Here is an 18,383-nt window from a genome sequence, read left to right as displayed (position 1 = left end):
CACACAAACATGGCAAACTCAACTCGCACTCATTCTGTGGCAGAGGTGCTTGAATGTTGCCATATTTCATTACATTTTGGAGCATAAAACTCTCGAACATGTTGTTTTCATGAAAACAGATGGTTGAGATTCCAATATAGCCATTTTATTGTGCTTTTTGAAGGATATCTTTTGTTATATCACTCCACTATTATAATAACATGGATAAGGTTCAACAATATGCGTAGGTGTATAGGAGTCATTGGACCAAATATCACAGTCCTGTGGACCAATCAACCTCGACAACAAACCTCGTCTGCAGGCTGCGATGTAAGGGCGGTTGAGAACAGTGACTTGTCAAGGATCCTTATATGCATATGAATAAAACTCTGTAGAGATGGACGAATTATGTGGACATTTCTATCTGGTCCTATTCTATACGGTCATCAGAGATATTTGCAGTACTTTATCTAGACACACACATGTAGTTCTCTGGCAGTGATATTACCCGTTTCCAAAAAAGAAAGTTTCCCACAGGCAGCAGATGTCACAAAGACAGTCTAATTAGCTTTACGCAACTTGGTATCGTGGTGATGGAGGGAAAATGGGGTCATTAGGGTTCAACACAATTCCCAATTAAGTGGTTGCGCAATACCTGTGACTACATGTATCAATCTGAATGCAGCAGACATCAGAGTACTGGCCTTCATCAAGATTTCCAATCATTAGGTTTACAGGTTGTGCATGAAAGGAAAACTCATCTCCAAGGGAAGAAGGCTGCCAAAACCACAACACAGCAGCCATAACACTTCTGACTAGCAGGCCTACCCATCCATACATCTGGGTGGAGTAAGGCAAGGAAGATAAAGAGATCTGTCTCGAGTCTCACACCAACTGTAAGGTTCGAACTGGGGACCTCTTGTCCCCAGTTGAGAGGCCAAGCCACTAGACCACAGAAGCTGCTACAGTCTGAGTCATTACTTGGTAGAAGAAGAAAACGATGAAGAAACCTCCCTTGAGTGTTACACCAACTCTTGACCGCCATAAGAGGATCCAATCTACTAGACCAGAGCAGCTCTGTATGATAATGCCTCCCCTAAAATAATCCGAGAGGGTGAATTCAATCTAAGGACGAGGAGAATAAGAAATTACAATCTCTGTATCAGCAATAAATAATTCAGGGCAGAAAATTGATGAGAAAAGTTTCCCCACTTGGGTTAGACTGAGGATGGGGATAATTGAGGAACAGTCGGAGAAAGAAACATGTTCATCATTTACTCAACAACAGATGAGAAATGGATCTACGCCCACTGAACGTTGAAATGGCTCAAAGGCAGCTCTGGAAGATTTTTTACAACATAATTGATAAAAGGGGTATACAGATTTGGTTGTTTAAGAAATGAATTGTGATTTTTACCCGCACCAGGCATAAATTGTTCTTTGCTATCGGCAAGGGCCCATCAGATTCAATGGAGATTCACAAACTTATGATAAGACTGATACATGTACTCATTGTCTTGTCGCACAAGGCTCAGAGATCGGAGTCCCTTTAACGAGCACCAAGACTGCTTGTTATGAAGGCGGGTACGACCGGAGTACTGGGGTAAGATGAATGGTGCTTTTTCCCACTTAAAAAGAGTTATTGGCTTAATTGAGGTAAGATGGTGTATTGTATGATGTATCATATATTTTTTCAAGTTATACGAGAAAGAAGGATTGACAACTGAAAGTCCTATAACAAACCTTTTCTCTTTTGATGAAGGCAACAAGATATATTATAAGCTTACATGTCCTCAGTATCCGTTTCCTATTTTGGCTTCTCAACAAAAGACCAAGACCTTTATACAGGGAAGGTTTGTTTTAAGGTTGCTATGTACCGAAGATGAGGGAAACCGCAAAGGTTATTGATGATGAACTTACAGGCACTTTTTATTGAAAACACACAATTTCTGAGTTCATTCGCAGCAAATGGGGTCAAACGATATAATAATGTGATAACCTTGAAATTAAAGTGTATTTGATATAAAAGCTACAAGCAAACAATACATTTGATATTCTGTACCATCAGTAATGAGGAAGGAGTGTTCGCTTAGCTGATATTCATCAAGGATGGCGCCTGGTGAAATTCTACCTACAATGCCTACGGCAGTTTTGTAAATGGCATAATTTAGAGAAATCGACAATCGTAATAACGACTGGTGAATGGGCAATGCATGGGATAAGGTTACAGTAACTCGAGAAAGCAACACCATGAAATAGTAGCAATTGAAAATAGAAAATATCAACATACCTAAATCATGATTAAGTTTTATGAAATGCCTTTAGGAATTTTTGATCCTAGCATTTCGTAGAGGGAGAACTAACTCTGAATAATGAGAAATAGCTATTTTGTTAAAAAAAGTAATTATGTCAATATCGTATTGAGGTAAATATTCATACCATTTTTTTAATTTTTCAATGAGGATTGGTTATTCCACATAATGTAAATGATTTTTAAAAATGTTTTCTAATCGGTTGGCTAAAAGATGGCCAGCCAATTTAGCAATTTGTTGACCACATAATCAGTAAGCATAAGCATCATAAGCGGTATCGTACTATGAAGAGTCAGTTCTTATCCAGTTTCAGATGAAAGTTGAAGTACAATACCTAGTGATGTGACCTGGTAATCTGATATAAATGATATTGCCAATTAGCATTAGTATATCTGTATATCTCTGAAGTCCAATAGTACATTTCACTTGTTAGCTATAGTGTATCCCCTTGGGTCGGTTCCAAGGGGGAGGCAGAGAACCGGAGTACCACCTGATGCCCTGTCTCTCTTTACACAATGCCTGGGCTGTAACCAAGCTAATTGGCCTGAATGATTCCCTCCACCAGCAGGTATAAGTATTGATTACGAAGAGCACCGATATTTGGCTGTGAATGCATGTTTCCAGAGATGGGAGTAGAACCACAGAGCCCGATCAAGACTGTCGGAAAGCGGAGGGAGGATTTTCCAGGCAGCAGATGACTGAAATTATTATTGGAGAAAACGTGTAAAATGTGACGAAGGAGAAAATTAAGAGGCGCCCTCGAAGTGCAATATCGCAGAGAAATAGATTACCTGCTTATCACTGGCCATGTAGAATTAGCGGAATGAGCGGAATAAGCAGAATGACCTGATTCTGGGCTTCAATCACCTGGAAAAGCCTGTATTTGTCGCGGTGATCGTCACCATGCCTGGCCTGAACTCTGAAGACGAAAGGAGGTACGGTAATACAGCGCTGTACACGGCTACCGACTGAATTAAACTGTCCCTACAGACCAGTTTTCATGCCCTCATTGCGAGTCATGGCTTAACGACTGTAAAAAGCAATTTTCAAATAATCTTTGAGGCGTGTCGAACAAAATAAAACTTAAAGGATTCATTAAGTTCCATTTTATATGAAATTATATCAAATTTTGTACAGAATCCGCTCATTCCGCTAATTCTACATTGCCCTTATCACTGGCATTTCAATTACATATTGTCTGGTATAGTTTTCTACCAAATTCAGTTTATGTAAGCAAACTGACGATTTCTGACCGTTTTTTGTTCTGACTAGCTTTCAGACAGTCTTGATGGGGTACCGTGAGAACCTGAATACAGTTAACTCACTAGGTGTTGAGTACGTACTTCCGCAAAATTAACAGCCGAAAGAACTGGGTGTTCAATATTGAAATGTAAAAAGCCAAAAGTATGCATCAACATTGTACACGAGCTGACATACACTCAAGAGCTTTCAACAGCAATAATTGCTTGTACTTCACTTTGTTATGGGAGTATTAAATAATGTAATTAGTCAACATATTTCCCTATAACATCCTACAACCAATTCATAATATCGAACACAACAATAACTCTGCTAATGGTATAGCGTCAAGCTGAGTTGAGTTTACCATCACAACAGACACAATGTGAACCACAAAATGTTTGCGCCTCTATAATTTAGCGGTTAGCGATTCTGGCGTAAATAGGATTTTAAAGTTCTTTATTTTGGTAGATTGTGAAATTTCTTCAGCAAATCATGGTTATTCACAAATTCCGGGACAACGAAATGACCGCGAAAATTTGTCAGTTTACAGTAATTTCTCTGGTTCATTGCTTTATCACTTCAAGTTGGACACAGATTAATCCCCAAAATGTTACTTTCAACTTTAATGACCATGACCTTAAGAGCTCAGATGATTTGACCTTGACCTTGACGATTCAGGGTTTGCTAACAGCAGAATTATTCCAGTGATCAATTTATATCACTATTATCTCAACAGAGTCAGAAGGAACGACCTTGACCTTAACCATTCAGATCAACAGGATTTATTCACGGTGTTTGGTTTCTGTGGGATTTGGTGGAGAATGTCGGTTTATCGCTCTGTCACACCACAATAATCCTCTCAGACTTCCTTTCAAATCTCATCAGAACGATGAGAGAATTAATGAAGACGTACGTTCCTCCGGGGACTTGAAACAGTTTGGTAGCACTCGTGCAGAACTCTTCTCTTAAAGGCCTATGCCGTTTGTTAAATATTTGAAATTTATCATTGAATTAGAAAGTTTCAAATTGCGTAAATACGTACTAAATATAAATTTCAATAATGCCCTGGTTTAGACACATAATTACTATGAATACTAAGTTTCAGCTAATTCGTATGCATGATAACTGCACTACGGCATTGTGTATAACTGCATTTCTATTTTCCTGGACCACCAGTAATTTACGAATGGCATACCCCTTTAATCATACAATATTGGCCATTCTCATTCCCGTGTGCAGGGCATGCCCTAATTCTCAAATCAAATTTATTTCATAAGGAAAGTTTAGAAGGCCAGAACACCAAGGTTCTGGTTCTTAATCGACAAACCTCCAGCTGGAGTATGGCGTCGATGAGTGAGTGCTCTCGCTAATGCGGGTTTATTTGTTGAGCGAATCCTTGAAACTTAACACAGTTCCAGCTTCTATTGCAGTCTGTGGTATCTTATTCCAATCTGGTAATGTTCTTGGAATACACGCCTGGCGGAATTGCGTGGTACTAGCATTATAATGTTTAAAACTGTGGTTGCGTGGTGGAATACTGTAATTGCTTGGTACTAGCAGTTATAATGTGGTTAAAACTGTGGTTGCATGGTGGAATACTGTATCATCCTGCAAAGAATGACACTTGCACAGCAAAATAATTGATCTCTTTCTTAACTGAGCTGTCAGAGTGGTGCAGAAGAAACATCAGCCCCAGTCACCTGTGAGGTTCTGGCACTCATCTGAGAAACCTCAAATGATCTCAACATTATTCACTGTTTCTCTTTGGTTTATGACGATAACGAGACTTGTTCCTATCCAAAGTCTGGCATCATCTTCAAAGAACATTAATCAAGCACTCAACTTTGTTGCCGCTAAATTTCACGTTGGTTTCAGAGAAAATTCAATCAAGTCAGGTGAGGGTATCCTCAATGGTGCAGTAATCAACCTGGCCTAATGATATTCTCACAATTTTTAGTTGGAGGGGAAATGTTGGAGAGATTACACATTTATACTTGAAATGCACTGGAGGATTGATATTATTTGGTGACCTTTAAACGGGACTGTTTATATTTAATCGTGGGTCAGGAAAATGGAATGCAGTCATACACAATCCCATACTGCAAATACCATGCATGTAACTTTCTGAAAGTTGATTCAGTATTCATTTATCTGTCCAAACAGCAAGTGTGTCAAAATTTATATTCAGTATGTATATATGCCATTTGAAATTTCAAATTCAATGACAATTTTCAAATTTTTAAACAACAGTGTGGGCCATTAACCTACTATTGAGCAAATGAGCAAATTGTGCAGAAAGGCCTCTACTGCATATCGCTGAACACGTACAATCCTGTTACAGGGTCAACATGGTCAATGAGAACAGGCAAAGCATATTCATGCAAAATTCTTCATCAGTATTTATTTTATGTTGATAACACCCCGTACCACACATTTTTAACTCTGTACACTGAATTAATTCGTCCTATCTGAAATAGCACCCTCTGGATAAACTATAAAAATGGCACAGTAGAATTAATCGAACATAATGATATATGTGCAGTAATATGGACGGTGACCATATGGCAATTCATATGTTCTGTTGAATGAGTACAGTTTATTTCACCGCAATGCAATGCTTCAAATCATTGAGTGAATTTCAACTATTTAGACTGAGTAATAATCGAAGTGGCTGAAATACCATTTGAATTCAATACAAATATTTGAAGAATATAGGGATGGTGTGATCAGATATCTGCACCATCTTGACTGGATGGATCTTGACTACTGATATCCGATGAGAGACTGACAATGGAATTCAGAGTGTGGTGGATTCAGCCACGATGTCGAGATCCACGTAATCTTAAGACATCACTGACAGAGGGAAGGATGTTATGGTCAGGTGTCAATCACCAATGTCTGGGCCGACACTGAAGCTCTTTTTGCCTTTTTTAGACTTTGGAACATAAGGAAAGGAAATAACCGTGGGACAATGATGCACAAGTTATGCTGATGCTTTATTTTGCCTTTTTTTGCCTTTGAAAGAGAGTACATTGTATCAAGTCATAGCCACACCCAAACAATATGCAGCCTCAAAGCTGAAAGTTTTACACTTAAACTACAGTCAAACCTCCCTTAGCGGACACCACTGATGCCAGAACAGCCTCTCAATCAGGGACAGAGGATGGGTCACTTTTGCACAATTCAATCTCTGTAATCTGGACACTTCCCTGTTAGGAGAAAACATTTGTCAGTCCAAAGGATGTCCTTAATAGAGAGGCTCTACATTATGCAGTCATTTGAAACAGATGGTGCTGGCTTATCCCAAATTCCAGAATATTGCTGATTTTGTCCCCAGATGACGAGTTGATCAAGTGCTAGTTCATTCATCGCTCTGCTCTCATTAATCACAACTTATTAGCATTGGCCACAGTGACCAGGACAAGATAATTTAGTCCAAGTGGGTACATTCATTTCTCTTTCAACTGGGTAATGTTGCGCTGAAAGATAAAATATATCACCAGCTGACAAGGGCAGCGTAAGTAATTACCATCTGAAGCGGGCACAAGAGGATGAACCTCATATTCCACAAGTACCTAATAGGTAACATCAATTGATGCTCTTGCAACACAAACCATGTACCACAGGACTGTCTTCTGCATTAAGTCTTAGACAAGATATATGGCCAAATTAATGGTGTCGCCCTGCAGGACCAACTGTACAGAGGCGGGGTGGAATTGCAGAGGACAACAGGGTACATCCGACAAACGGGATTGACTGTATATAGAGTGTACGAGAAAGAAGAGGAAGAAGAAATCATAACAAATTCAGTTGTCTAAGAATGAATGAAGAAAACTGTACCCTAATTATCAGAGACAGGCTTTCATTTTGTTCTGAGGAGCCTCAGTTCTGAAACAAGCAGTAGTGGGTAACCATAAACATGGATGAGACATGAATTAATGATATTTCTCAAATAGTAACTAAAATATGAAATATTATCACCTATTGAATAAATCAACCTGGCAGTATAATCGTGGCTAGTGTCCCAGAAGTGGTCTTTTAGTGAATTTTTAATAATTTGTGTGGGTGTGTGTCAGACAACTTCTGCCACGTTTGAGAAATATTTCATATCATGGCCAGGTGCTCGAGTTTGGACCCATTTCGACATACAGAAAGTTTTAAGGTCATGGTTTTCAAAGTCATGTATCACTCAACATGAAACATTCAAATTTAAAGGAATATTAGAAGACCTGTATATCTTTCTTTATCTGGTTAATTTTCAGTTGTTCTACGGAAGACTTACTGGCTTGCTCTTTCTGGTTCAGTTGGCTGCCTTCCCAATTTAGCTCAATGAGGTTAAACCGATAATATGAAGTACAGACAGTTTGAAAACCATAGAAGTGGTCAATAAGCTTATAGCATGCTGAGAGCATTGTCAGCATGTCTGAGTTCAAAACTGTCTGAGAAAGTCTAGGACACAAAACCGGAGCTTCATAGGACTAAACTTCTAGAAATTGTCCATGAGGTTTTTAGTGGTTTTTCCCAACACAAATATGCGGTTTTTCGAAGTGAAAGTGAAGTAAAATATCCTTTAAGGTTTCTCAGAATCTCCAAAAACCATTACAGTTTTTTTTTCTCACTTTAATGAAAAGATAATGATTATGGGTGCATATTTTGCAGCGATAGACAATGGATTGGCAACACCAAGGTGACCAAGTATGCCAAGTTGTCTGATGGTCATACCTGCTTGGTCTTTGGGAGAAATTTATAATGTGATATTAGATTAGTGAAACTAGAGTTGGTCCTGAGCGGTCCATATACAGTAGAACCTCTCTATTAAGGACACCCTTGGGACTGACATGTGCTGTCCTTAATAGAGAGGTGCCCCAATTAGAGAGGTCAAATTGAATGGAAACAACCTATTTGGGACCAAAGCAAGTGTCACTGATAGAGAGGTTGTCCCTAATAGAGAGGTGGCCGGTAAGTGAAGTTCCACTACAATAGCAACACTAATGATCACACAGAATAACGATGATGATCATTCTGTCACTTTGGGGCATTAAACATGGTTGCTTCCTCTGTCTGTTAATGAGTGCACATCTAAAGGTTAAGCACAACTTGTAACAATTTCTTCCAAATTTAATTGGATGAATGGGAACTCAGGTGCCCCACAGACTTATTGATTTTGGGCTTGACTTTAGGCACAGGCAGGATAGAACACAAGATGTACTGTATGTCATATGTGGATTGTGCGGTGAAGTGTGTATGTTTTCATTGTTGAGAATACAGTAGAACCTATCTATTAAGGACATCCTCGGGACTGAGAAGTGCTGTCCTTAACAGAGAGGTGTCCTGATTAGAAAGGTCAAATTGAATGGAAACAACAAATTTGGGACCAAAACTAGTGTCCTTAATAGAGAGGTGTCCGCTAAGGGAGGTTCCACTGTACTTGAAACAAATGACTACTACCTGTTTCATGTTGTGTTGGGAACATTTAAATTCTTTGATCATTTCTGAAGTCAAGTTAGGCCCCAAAACCGGACAAGCACATATTCGTTCGATGCCGTGCAACCTGTTCAATTTAGATGGGCAATGGGTTGCGACATGGTGAAGTGTTTTGCCTTGGCCTCAGTCTCAATTTCACAGTAATTAATGAATCGGTCTTAGATCAGTGAAGCTAGAGTATATGCAGACCCAGCATGTACCGTTATCACAGTAAAAAATGAGTAAAGCTTTAAAGTAAACTCTCAACTGAGTAAAAAGACAAATTGAGTCAATATCCTCCTCAAACTGAGAAAATAGAAAATGATATTGGGGATTGGTCATTTTGACAAATGACATTCATTTACAAAAGAAACTGAAATCTAGTACCAGCTTAGGCCTATGTATTACATGAAAGTTTTAATGACTTTTCTGAAATAAGCATTGGGAGCCGTTTCACTTTAAGCTGCCTTAAATGTTTAAAAACAACTTCACCAAGCATTAATGAATTGGTTAATAATTTCCTCAAGCAACCATTCTAAGCTCATGGTGACATGCAATGTACAGGGCCTTTACCTTTTTCATCCTTTCCATTCACATTGCTCTTCCCATTTCCTTTATTATCCACAGAGCCATTCGACTTTTTCTGATTCTGACTTCCTAAACAACAGAACAAGACACTTTTCCATCCCAGTGCTGGCTCTACCGTCTGATGCCGTCCGTAAACCGCCATTAATTTAGCCTGCGACCGAAAACAACAGTATCCAACTTATTGATCAAACATCCACCTCCTTAACACAACACAAATTTATTTCCAATTGATTAAACTCATATCCTCGAACATGTGTTGAAAATGAGGCATTTCATGAGGGCCACTATGGCTCACATATAGATATACAGCAATTGACTCAACCTTAAATTAGCCGATACACTCCCACGAACTTTTAACAGTCGATTTTCAACTCCTCAAACAACTTTAAACGAAACCGTTACGAAATTTCAAAGGCATGAAAATATTCAATAGATCTGATACACACTGCACAGCTTACTTCGAATTCCAAAACATTTACTATCCTGTCCTAGCCAGGGTCATCACATATGAATACACGAATTGATCACCGTATAATAGTTAACCTAAATGCGCTCGATTGAAAGGCCAAAACCAATTTTACTGAATCAATGACCGAATAGGAAAATTGAAGGTAAATAGGACAAGCGAGATCCTATAAGTAATATAAAAGTAATGGCAGATCCCATGAAACTTGAACAGCAAATCCTCGAATTAATTAAATGATTTCCACTCTAACTCTAATTCTTCCACTGTAACAGAACAGAAAGTAGGGAAAATTGTATTTTTAAAAGTCTGCGGTAGAAAACAGGTTTCAAATTGTGAATTGGCAAATCCTAATTAATGAACGGTTAACGTTAGATAAAGGAGCACCACTAGCGGACAGTTATCGAAATGCCTTTGACGTTACCGACGGTTACAAGAGCTACGAGCTAGCGAGCGTCTGTTCCCCGCCCGCTACTTCCACACACTGTTTACGCAGCCCGGCAATAGGGGATATCCGACGATAATTAGGATCAATTTAGCTATTAGCAGTGCTCAGGTTCATGTATGAATCGAAACACCAACGACTATCATTATGCCTGCAATCATATAGACAAATATATTCCTGCGACCGCACCAGTCGGTGAATCATGTCGCTTTATGATTGCAATGTTGATTGAGTTTTTAATCGCCCCGTCAGTATGTTAGACAGTGTACGCAGGGATGCGGCATTGACACCAGCCGTGGAATATTTGATAAGTTGTGAAGTGGGCAGGTGGAAATCTCCGATGATGTAGTGGAAATGTATGCAGGTTCTCTACATACATGTAAGTCTCGATTAAAGGCAGTTCTCGTCAATGGACAAAGGTTGGAAAAATAGTCTCAAATCATAAAGGGCTCTGCTGAGCCTAATCATTCCAAAATTTGAAATTTGTCAAGTTTTTTTGGGTATTCTCTATGACACTGAGCGTTTTGATAGTGTCTATAGCATTCTAATTTCAAACATTGGGCTGGAAACACCATCCCTTGAACTGCCTGCTGTTGATTTAATTTTGAAAGATAATTATACAGTCCAGGGCCTAGTTGCTCCAACTACATGTGGCACTAATGTTTGTATTAAGTCCTAACTAACGCTACTATCGTCAATGATTTTTTTGAAGGAGATAACGCTTAGTTGAGCTAATGCTAGCATTTGTCTTCAATTGTTGCTGATTGAGTGACAGGGCCCCGAGTGTTGAAGGGGCAGAACTTCCATTTCAGGCTTTGTTTACAGAGTACCTCACTCACATTATCATGACACAGTTAGCAAACTACAGCATAATGAAAACGCTAGGCCCTTCATCCTTTTGATCAGAATGATTAAAGGTCTACGCTGTTGGTTTAAAATTTGAAGCTTGTAATTGAATTTGAAATTTTCCAATTGCGTAACTCTGTACATTGCCGTGGCTATACAAATAACTATACGTACAAAGTTTCAGCAAAGTTGGATGGATGATAACTACATTACGCCATTGTGTATGATTGCATTTCTATCTTCCTGAACCGCAATTAGATATGAACATTGCACCCATTTGATGCGAACACTATTTTCTCTGAATACCCTGAAAAGCTCTTGAATGAAACTATATAAATGAACATTGCATGTCAAAGTCTCTTTACGTCGACATGCCTTTTCATTTGCCTTACGATAGCAAACAAAAAACCTTTATTGGCTTAACAAAAAAAATCACGAGACATTCTTGCTCATTATTTTCACAAAGTCATGAGAGAGAACGTGCTGCACAACGCCACAGGACACAATGCCCTTTTGGTGGAAAAAATCAATCTGATTAATTGGGTACAGTTGATCAATTTTTCAGCCAATTTATTTTACCAGGTCTGACTGCTAAGGAATCGTCATCCAAATGGGCATCTGAGTGGTCCGTACAGCGCAATACTTATTTGTTACAAGAGACATCTAGTGAATGAATATCTAACCGCAAATAGCATGGTCATCGAAACATCAGGGTGATCCTGTTGCCGTGGCTTTTGTAGCCTCCAAATCACGTTGCACCAATTAAACTACACTCATAAAAATTACCTCTGTTGAGCTTTTGAAAAACCTTCCATGGTGTTTTGCCCAATGAGCTTCTGGTCAGGTGACGTAACACTGCCGGAGGAATACACTGATCCAAGTCTATTATTTTTTCAGGATGACTTGTACATACAATAGAACATCCCTTAGCAGACACCTCTCTATTAAGCAAAACCTCTCTACTGAGGACACTAGTTTTGGTCCCAAATTTGTTGTTTCCATACAATTTGACCTCTCTAATCAGGACACCTCTCTATTAAGGACAGAACTTCTCAGTCCCCAGGGAGTCCTTATTAGAGAGGTTCTACTGTATAACAAGTAAAACTATCTAATTTGTACGCCTCACTGATTCACAAAATACTGTGTAGGCCCTATTAAGCCAGATGAAGGGCCCCTTTACAAAGGACCTATTTAACGTGTAATACGTGTCATGTGAGACAGACGGACCAAGAGCGGCTTAATAGCATCTATACAGCGTGTGCGTATTGATAAAATACGTCGAAAGTTCACCACTTCCACTTATTGCAAAAAGGTCATTCCCATAAACAGAAATGCATTATATTGCTATAACAACATATTCCAACTCTCACAGTATGTGTCATCCGAAACATTTAGCGATAACTACGCATGAAATGGGAAGGAAAATTGCAGTGTTCATGCAATGGAACCCTACCATTGATACTATTCATCACTAATATAGCTTCCAACAGCATAACAAATATGTTTTGTGGATGGATGTAGCGTGACATGCAATGCTGGCAAACACCTTTGGGACTTTCGTTTGGTATTTACATACCCGGTTCAGAGGGAAACAGCTACTAATATCCCTATAATGAAATGCATCATTTTTCATACCCATCACCCCAAGTGCACTGATCGAAAGCGAAGCATTCTCTCCAGACGCCGTAGGGTCACTTCATGTAAGAGCGTCCAGAGATCACTATATAAAACATTCTAACCTTCAATCACATCAATAAGTGAAAATACACCACTTGTAACCACAAATGTTAACTTTATTTGAAAATGATAAGTATCATTTCCTTAAACACACCTTCTGACGTCATTACCAGCGTTTCAAATTGATTTTGATTTCAATGGTAATACAATTGAAATGGCCTGTGATCAATACATTGTTCTATGAAGACAGATGTTTTTGGGTTGAACTGGGTGTGGAAGTTTTTATTGATTGTCTCTTTGACCTGTGCAAGTTTTCAGAGAGCCATAGCTGCATGATGCCAACCAGACATAATACATATTTAACCCAACCGATTATATGTCATGAGGAAAAAATTGAATAAATTTGAACACTTTTGGATGACATTTATGATCAGCAATGATCAAATTATTTCCCGATAAAGTCTTGTAGTGTACAGATGAAAATTGGATCAACATTGATGATAGAACTTTACCTGTGAAAACTAAAATAAGTCAATTAAAGTCTCAAGAGGTTATCAATTATTTATTTATGATGTGCGTGTTTAAACACGCTTGAAATGCCATGAATAACCCACAAGTCCACCAAGAGTCAAGTACTATATTGCATGGTTTATGATGGCTGTTTGATGAACCAATTTCATGACAACAACCCAAAACAAGGTCTTTAACATGTTTAACAAACAAAGTCTATACCATTGATGCTTTAAAACCCGTCTTCGCCGAAAGGTTTATTGAACAAAACTTTTAATGAGCACAAAATGAAGTTACATGAAGACAATTCCTATCTGGTTTAAAAATATGTAATAATCTTCCTAACGGCCAAATACAGCAAGCAAATCATGTCATGAAATGTACACGACTGCCATCTGTATAGAGCTGAAATAACCAGAATATTGATCGACACAGACGGACGTACTAGAAGTCAGTTCTGTGGTTGCTTGGATATCTAAGAGGTGGCAGCACAGGTTTCATAGCAAGTTCGGAGTGAAGAGATACTTAGTTAATTGGCGACAAATGGAATGAATTTCGGGTGAACTCTCTTTCAAGACAATCAGGGCTCTTCATGCAATTTACAACCCTTTATATTTATTTGCGACCCTACATTCTTGTTTGATTTTGCTAACTTTATTTCTGCGAGTGGATTTATCATTGATACATGGTGCGAAAAAAGCCACTATCATACCCTTTTTTTGTGCCACAAATGGCATTTTCATTGACAAAAACATAAAGTTGAACATAAAGTTCACAATTGTTCCTCTCGCAATAATAAAGGGGTTACAGTAGATGTATAACTGACCTTCAGTAGGATAACCTTCCTCCTGGCAAACTTTCCTCATTGTTATGTTTAATACAGACACAAGAAGGTGTTTTCATCAAGTATCTCAGGTCCCTCATATTGTGATCAAGAGCCTCATAGCCTTGGTTAACACTGCTGGCTACCACGCAAAAGGCCCCGGGTTCGATCCCGGGGAGAACCCAGGATTGTATTTCTGGATGAACTGGCGCGGCTTTCAAGGAACTAAAATTCCTGGCTCTTCACAACACGAACGTATGAAATACTTGAGGGTCTGTCGGCTGAGACTATAAAAGCTGTGGTACCTTGTACCTGAGTGTCTATGCCAGGACAAGTAAAAGATCCCACATAGGTTGACAGTAGCCTAGAGTGGGCCCCATACCTCCGGCGAAAATCCAATAGGGTTACGACACCGTTAATGATATGATATGATATTAGCCGAGAATAAGATCCCCAAGGCCACATATCACAAACCATGATGTTGGTGCGTGATACTTGTTTATACGAACAAACAAACCCTGGATATCTATTTATATTTTTTCATGATTTTCCAATTTATTGATGTGGCGTTAGAAGCTTGGTTTTTTTCAAACTAAATCTATGAAAAATACTCTCATCACTTAAAGCTGACATTTATAGCGTAGGAAATTTTCATCACTGGATACTTTTGAAAATATGATCTGTTTGATGAAGTACAGGGTTGTTGTCTTGTGAAATCCGGTACAATTGGAGAGAGCGGTATGAAATGATCGGAGTATCAATCAAAAGGAGTGAACCGATTTATACACCTGAAATTAACACCTAAAGGCAAGGTTTCTTAATGTGATAAATGGCATAGGCCCTTCAAAAAGCATAAAGAAAGTCATGAAACCAAGAGGGAATACTGCTTTTATAGCTGATGGTGTGAGGCACCCATAAAATTGTATGAAACATCCTCAACAATATGAATTAGAATACATTCCTGCAACCGATTTTAGAAGCAATTATGGCCCATCACATCAAAGTTATCCATACTTTACCTTCTAAGTTTGCCAGCGGATGCTTTGGACGGTCTATTGACGAAGAAATTACAATGTGGAGTTAGTTGTAAGAAAATTTTAGAAAATTTGACAATTTAACTCTGTAAAATCTGTAGGCTTTATTCAATCCGTTTTGTCATGAACAGGGCCAGACAGCAGTAGAGACACCAGTGCACATCCTACAAGACTGTCCGCTGCACCAGGAATTGCGACAAAACCTCTGGCTCGCACACACCAATGTCGAGGTAAAACTGAGGGGAACCCAGCATGACCTCGAAACGACAAGCTACTTTATCTCCGCCACAGTTTTAGACAGATTGAATGATGAAGAAGAAGATGAAGAAGTCTTGAACAGGGTCTTCTTTTCTTAATGGTTATCGATGACACTTTTTTGCTCTTGTAGCCAAGTTTGCTATCATTAGTAATTTGCTGTCACTATTAATTTATTCAATCTGTTTTGTCATGAACGGGGTTTTCATTTCTTAATGGTTTGCACTTGTAACCAAGTTTGCTACAGCTATTGGACGGCCAAAACGTAATAGTTATCGCTATCACAACCTGATACCTCCTTTGCGACATTAATCTGTTCCAAGACACAGTAACATGGCTACCGTTGAAGAAAGGCTCTCAGTAGCGGTGCAATCAATCTTGAGAAAATGCGTATTGAACATGATTGGCTGTCATCATCCATCTAAGATACCGGTGCTCAATCAAAGATGCCAGCCATTCCCAGTATTTTCTCAGGTGGTCTCAGAGATAGACTGATACCACCATCTTTTAAAGGGAGACTATAGACAGGAGCCAGGTCAGATTAAGATATACAACGTTGCCAACATGGTTCTCCCCTTTTTTCACCTGACACAAGTATGCACCCATCGAGGTTTTTTGGTGAAAGGAATGAAATGTCCTGGGGACATTGTGCTCACCTGAGAATGATTGAAATGAGAACCTGAGATGAATTGAGACATGAAGGTTAAATTGACAGTTAGTTATAACAAAATGTGGTCAAGGTGTACAGATACCCAATAGGCGTGCCACCTTCGGTGAAATTAGAGAAATTGACCTTTCTGACCATGGAAACTAGGTCAAGATGTTATAAGCAATATGTTAAGCTTGTTCATATCAATCAATGATGTACTTCTGAAGATCACAGTCAGGTTTCTTGATATCTGACCGACATTAGATTTTATGACCTGACCTTTAAATAGCATTCGTAAACAATTGTAAATGGTTATTGACTCATAAGGTTTTTTAAAAAACGTTATGAAGGCCTGTATGGTAATAAAGCAATATCATTGTAATTTAGTCAAGTTATGAATTAATTTGAAATTTATTGCTATCGGCATTAAAATGTAGTTATACACTTTTCCCAGGGGTGTGAACAGTACTGTTTTTTTATGCATTGCAGCGTGAATACATCCAGGTGAACAAATCTGGATTCTCACCGATTTGAACTGAATAAAGATCCAGGAGCCTACCAAGCTAGTCAACCCAAATGATGGTCTTAGCAGAGAACGATAACCAGATGGTTACAAAAGATACCACTAAAACTCGTAGTAAACAACATATTGACGTCTGTTGTTAATTTCAAATGCAGGACATTTCACAGCAATCAGCTAACAGAGCCAGGAAAGGCGTCACGACACTGGTACGGATCGTGAGAGACGTGATCAATTTTGCTGTCGTCGGTTCACCCCGTTTGTTACTATTCTGGAAAAAAACAACCTCCCAAAGAGCCATGAAAAGGTACACAAGAGGCCCCCCCCCCCAGCAGATATCTCGGTCCACTACGGTACCCCATTTCATACATGATCAAACAGATTCATGATGGGGCTTGCCTTCGATGTTCGCAAGTCGTAAATTTCAGTTTCGCTCATACACATTGGTACAATTTGTTCTTTTGCCCAATCGCGGTAATGCGATCGTGTTCACTGAAACGGGTAATATCAGCATGCTCATTGACCACAAGGGGGTCATATCGCAGCCGCTGCCGTCAGTCAATAGAGCCACAGTTAATACTGGGCAACGATCGATGACAATTAGGACCAATTCAGTGTTAGACTTGGCGAATAAAAACATTCTAGGCAGACACTTGCCCACCGTCCGCTTTTTGTTAAGTGGGGCGTTAGAAGCTTTCATGCACCCTTATTTGCAGGGGCTGATCCAGTAGTCTGACATTGATGACATCAAGATGCTAGCGTTGCTGTGAAAGGGTGCATCTCATTTTGCTTATTTCAGCCAGTGAGGGGAAATGTCTCGGGGGTTTGTGTGTAGTGCTGGGGAAGCGCACATAAATCCCTGTCTTTCATATATTTAGGATTAAGAATGTGAGCTCTACCAATACGCAAACTACGATGTCATCCGATTCGACCCTCTGTTATGAAATCATCAGCAAGGTTGTTTTGACAACAATGCTGTTATAACAAGATATCATATGATGAAATATTCCCTAAAGGCGTCTCTTCTAATCATGTCACATACGTCGGGGAAAAATCGCCTCAATTTGAGTCAATGATCACAAATCCCAGAAGGCGCCACTATTTTTAGCTTCAGAGAGAAGTAGGACCATCTCCTGAATGGAACATCGAGAGGATTACAGGAATTTGATAATGCTATTTCAATATGTAGAAGGAAAAAGGTTAATATTGTGATGTGCATTCTGGCAGACAAACATGAATACCAGTACAGCTGCAACAAAGCAAAATCTTGTAAAATCCTACTACTCTCAAAGGCCGTTGCATATTTGAAATTTATAATTGAATTTGAACATTTTTGCGGAGGCCACTGTGAAGTAGCTTCATAATGGCGGAGTCTGGAACCTTCTGACCGACTGGATATATCATTCTTACCTTCTAGGAAACACTACCCTTCAACAGTCTGGATACGGAAAATATGGGAAGTTGGCAAGCAGGAATTGGTATTATTAATTCATGCCACAGTCTCAAGCTTCGGCCAGCCAAAAAATTACTAGGTAACACTACAGCCACTGGCCAATCGACCAACAGGTTAACTCACG

The 18,383-nt window shown here is 39.2% G+C and overlaps 1 protein-coding gene across 13 annotated transcripts in view; it reads right to left on the bottom strand.

Moving 5' to 3' along the window:
* Positions 1-18,383, bottom strand: part of LOC135485662 (synaptotagmin-16-like) — a 104,467-nt gene that overhangs the window by 55,831 nt on the left and 30,253 nt on the right. For 10 of the 13 annotated variants that reach the window (XM_064767992.1, XM_064767997.1, XM_064767987.1 and 7 more), the window contains one exon: positions 15,368-15,400. The exons of 1 other annotated variant lie outside the window; for it this stretch is intronic. In XM_064767992.1, the coding sequence (XP_064624062.1) occupies positions 15,368-15,400 (33 nt within the window). Of the gene's footprint in view, positions 1-9,569; positions 10,697-15,367; positions 15,401-18,383 lie in introns of those variants that run through there. 2 more of the 13 variants (XM_064767998.1, XM_064768000.1) reach the window with 1 other exon arrangement.

This window comes from Lineus longissimus, chromosome 3 (genome assembly GCF_910592395.1).
Source record: "Lineus longissimus chromosome 3, tnLinLong1.2, whole genome shotgun sequence".
NCBI classification, from domain to species: Eukaryota; Metazoa; Nemertea; class Pilidiophora; order Heteronemertea; family Lineidae; genus Lineus; species Lineus longissimus.
The sequence above is the reverse complement of the archived record's forward strand: the minus strand, read 5'-3'. Positions and strand labels throughout refer to the sequence as shown.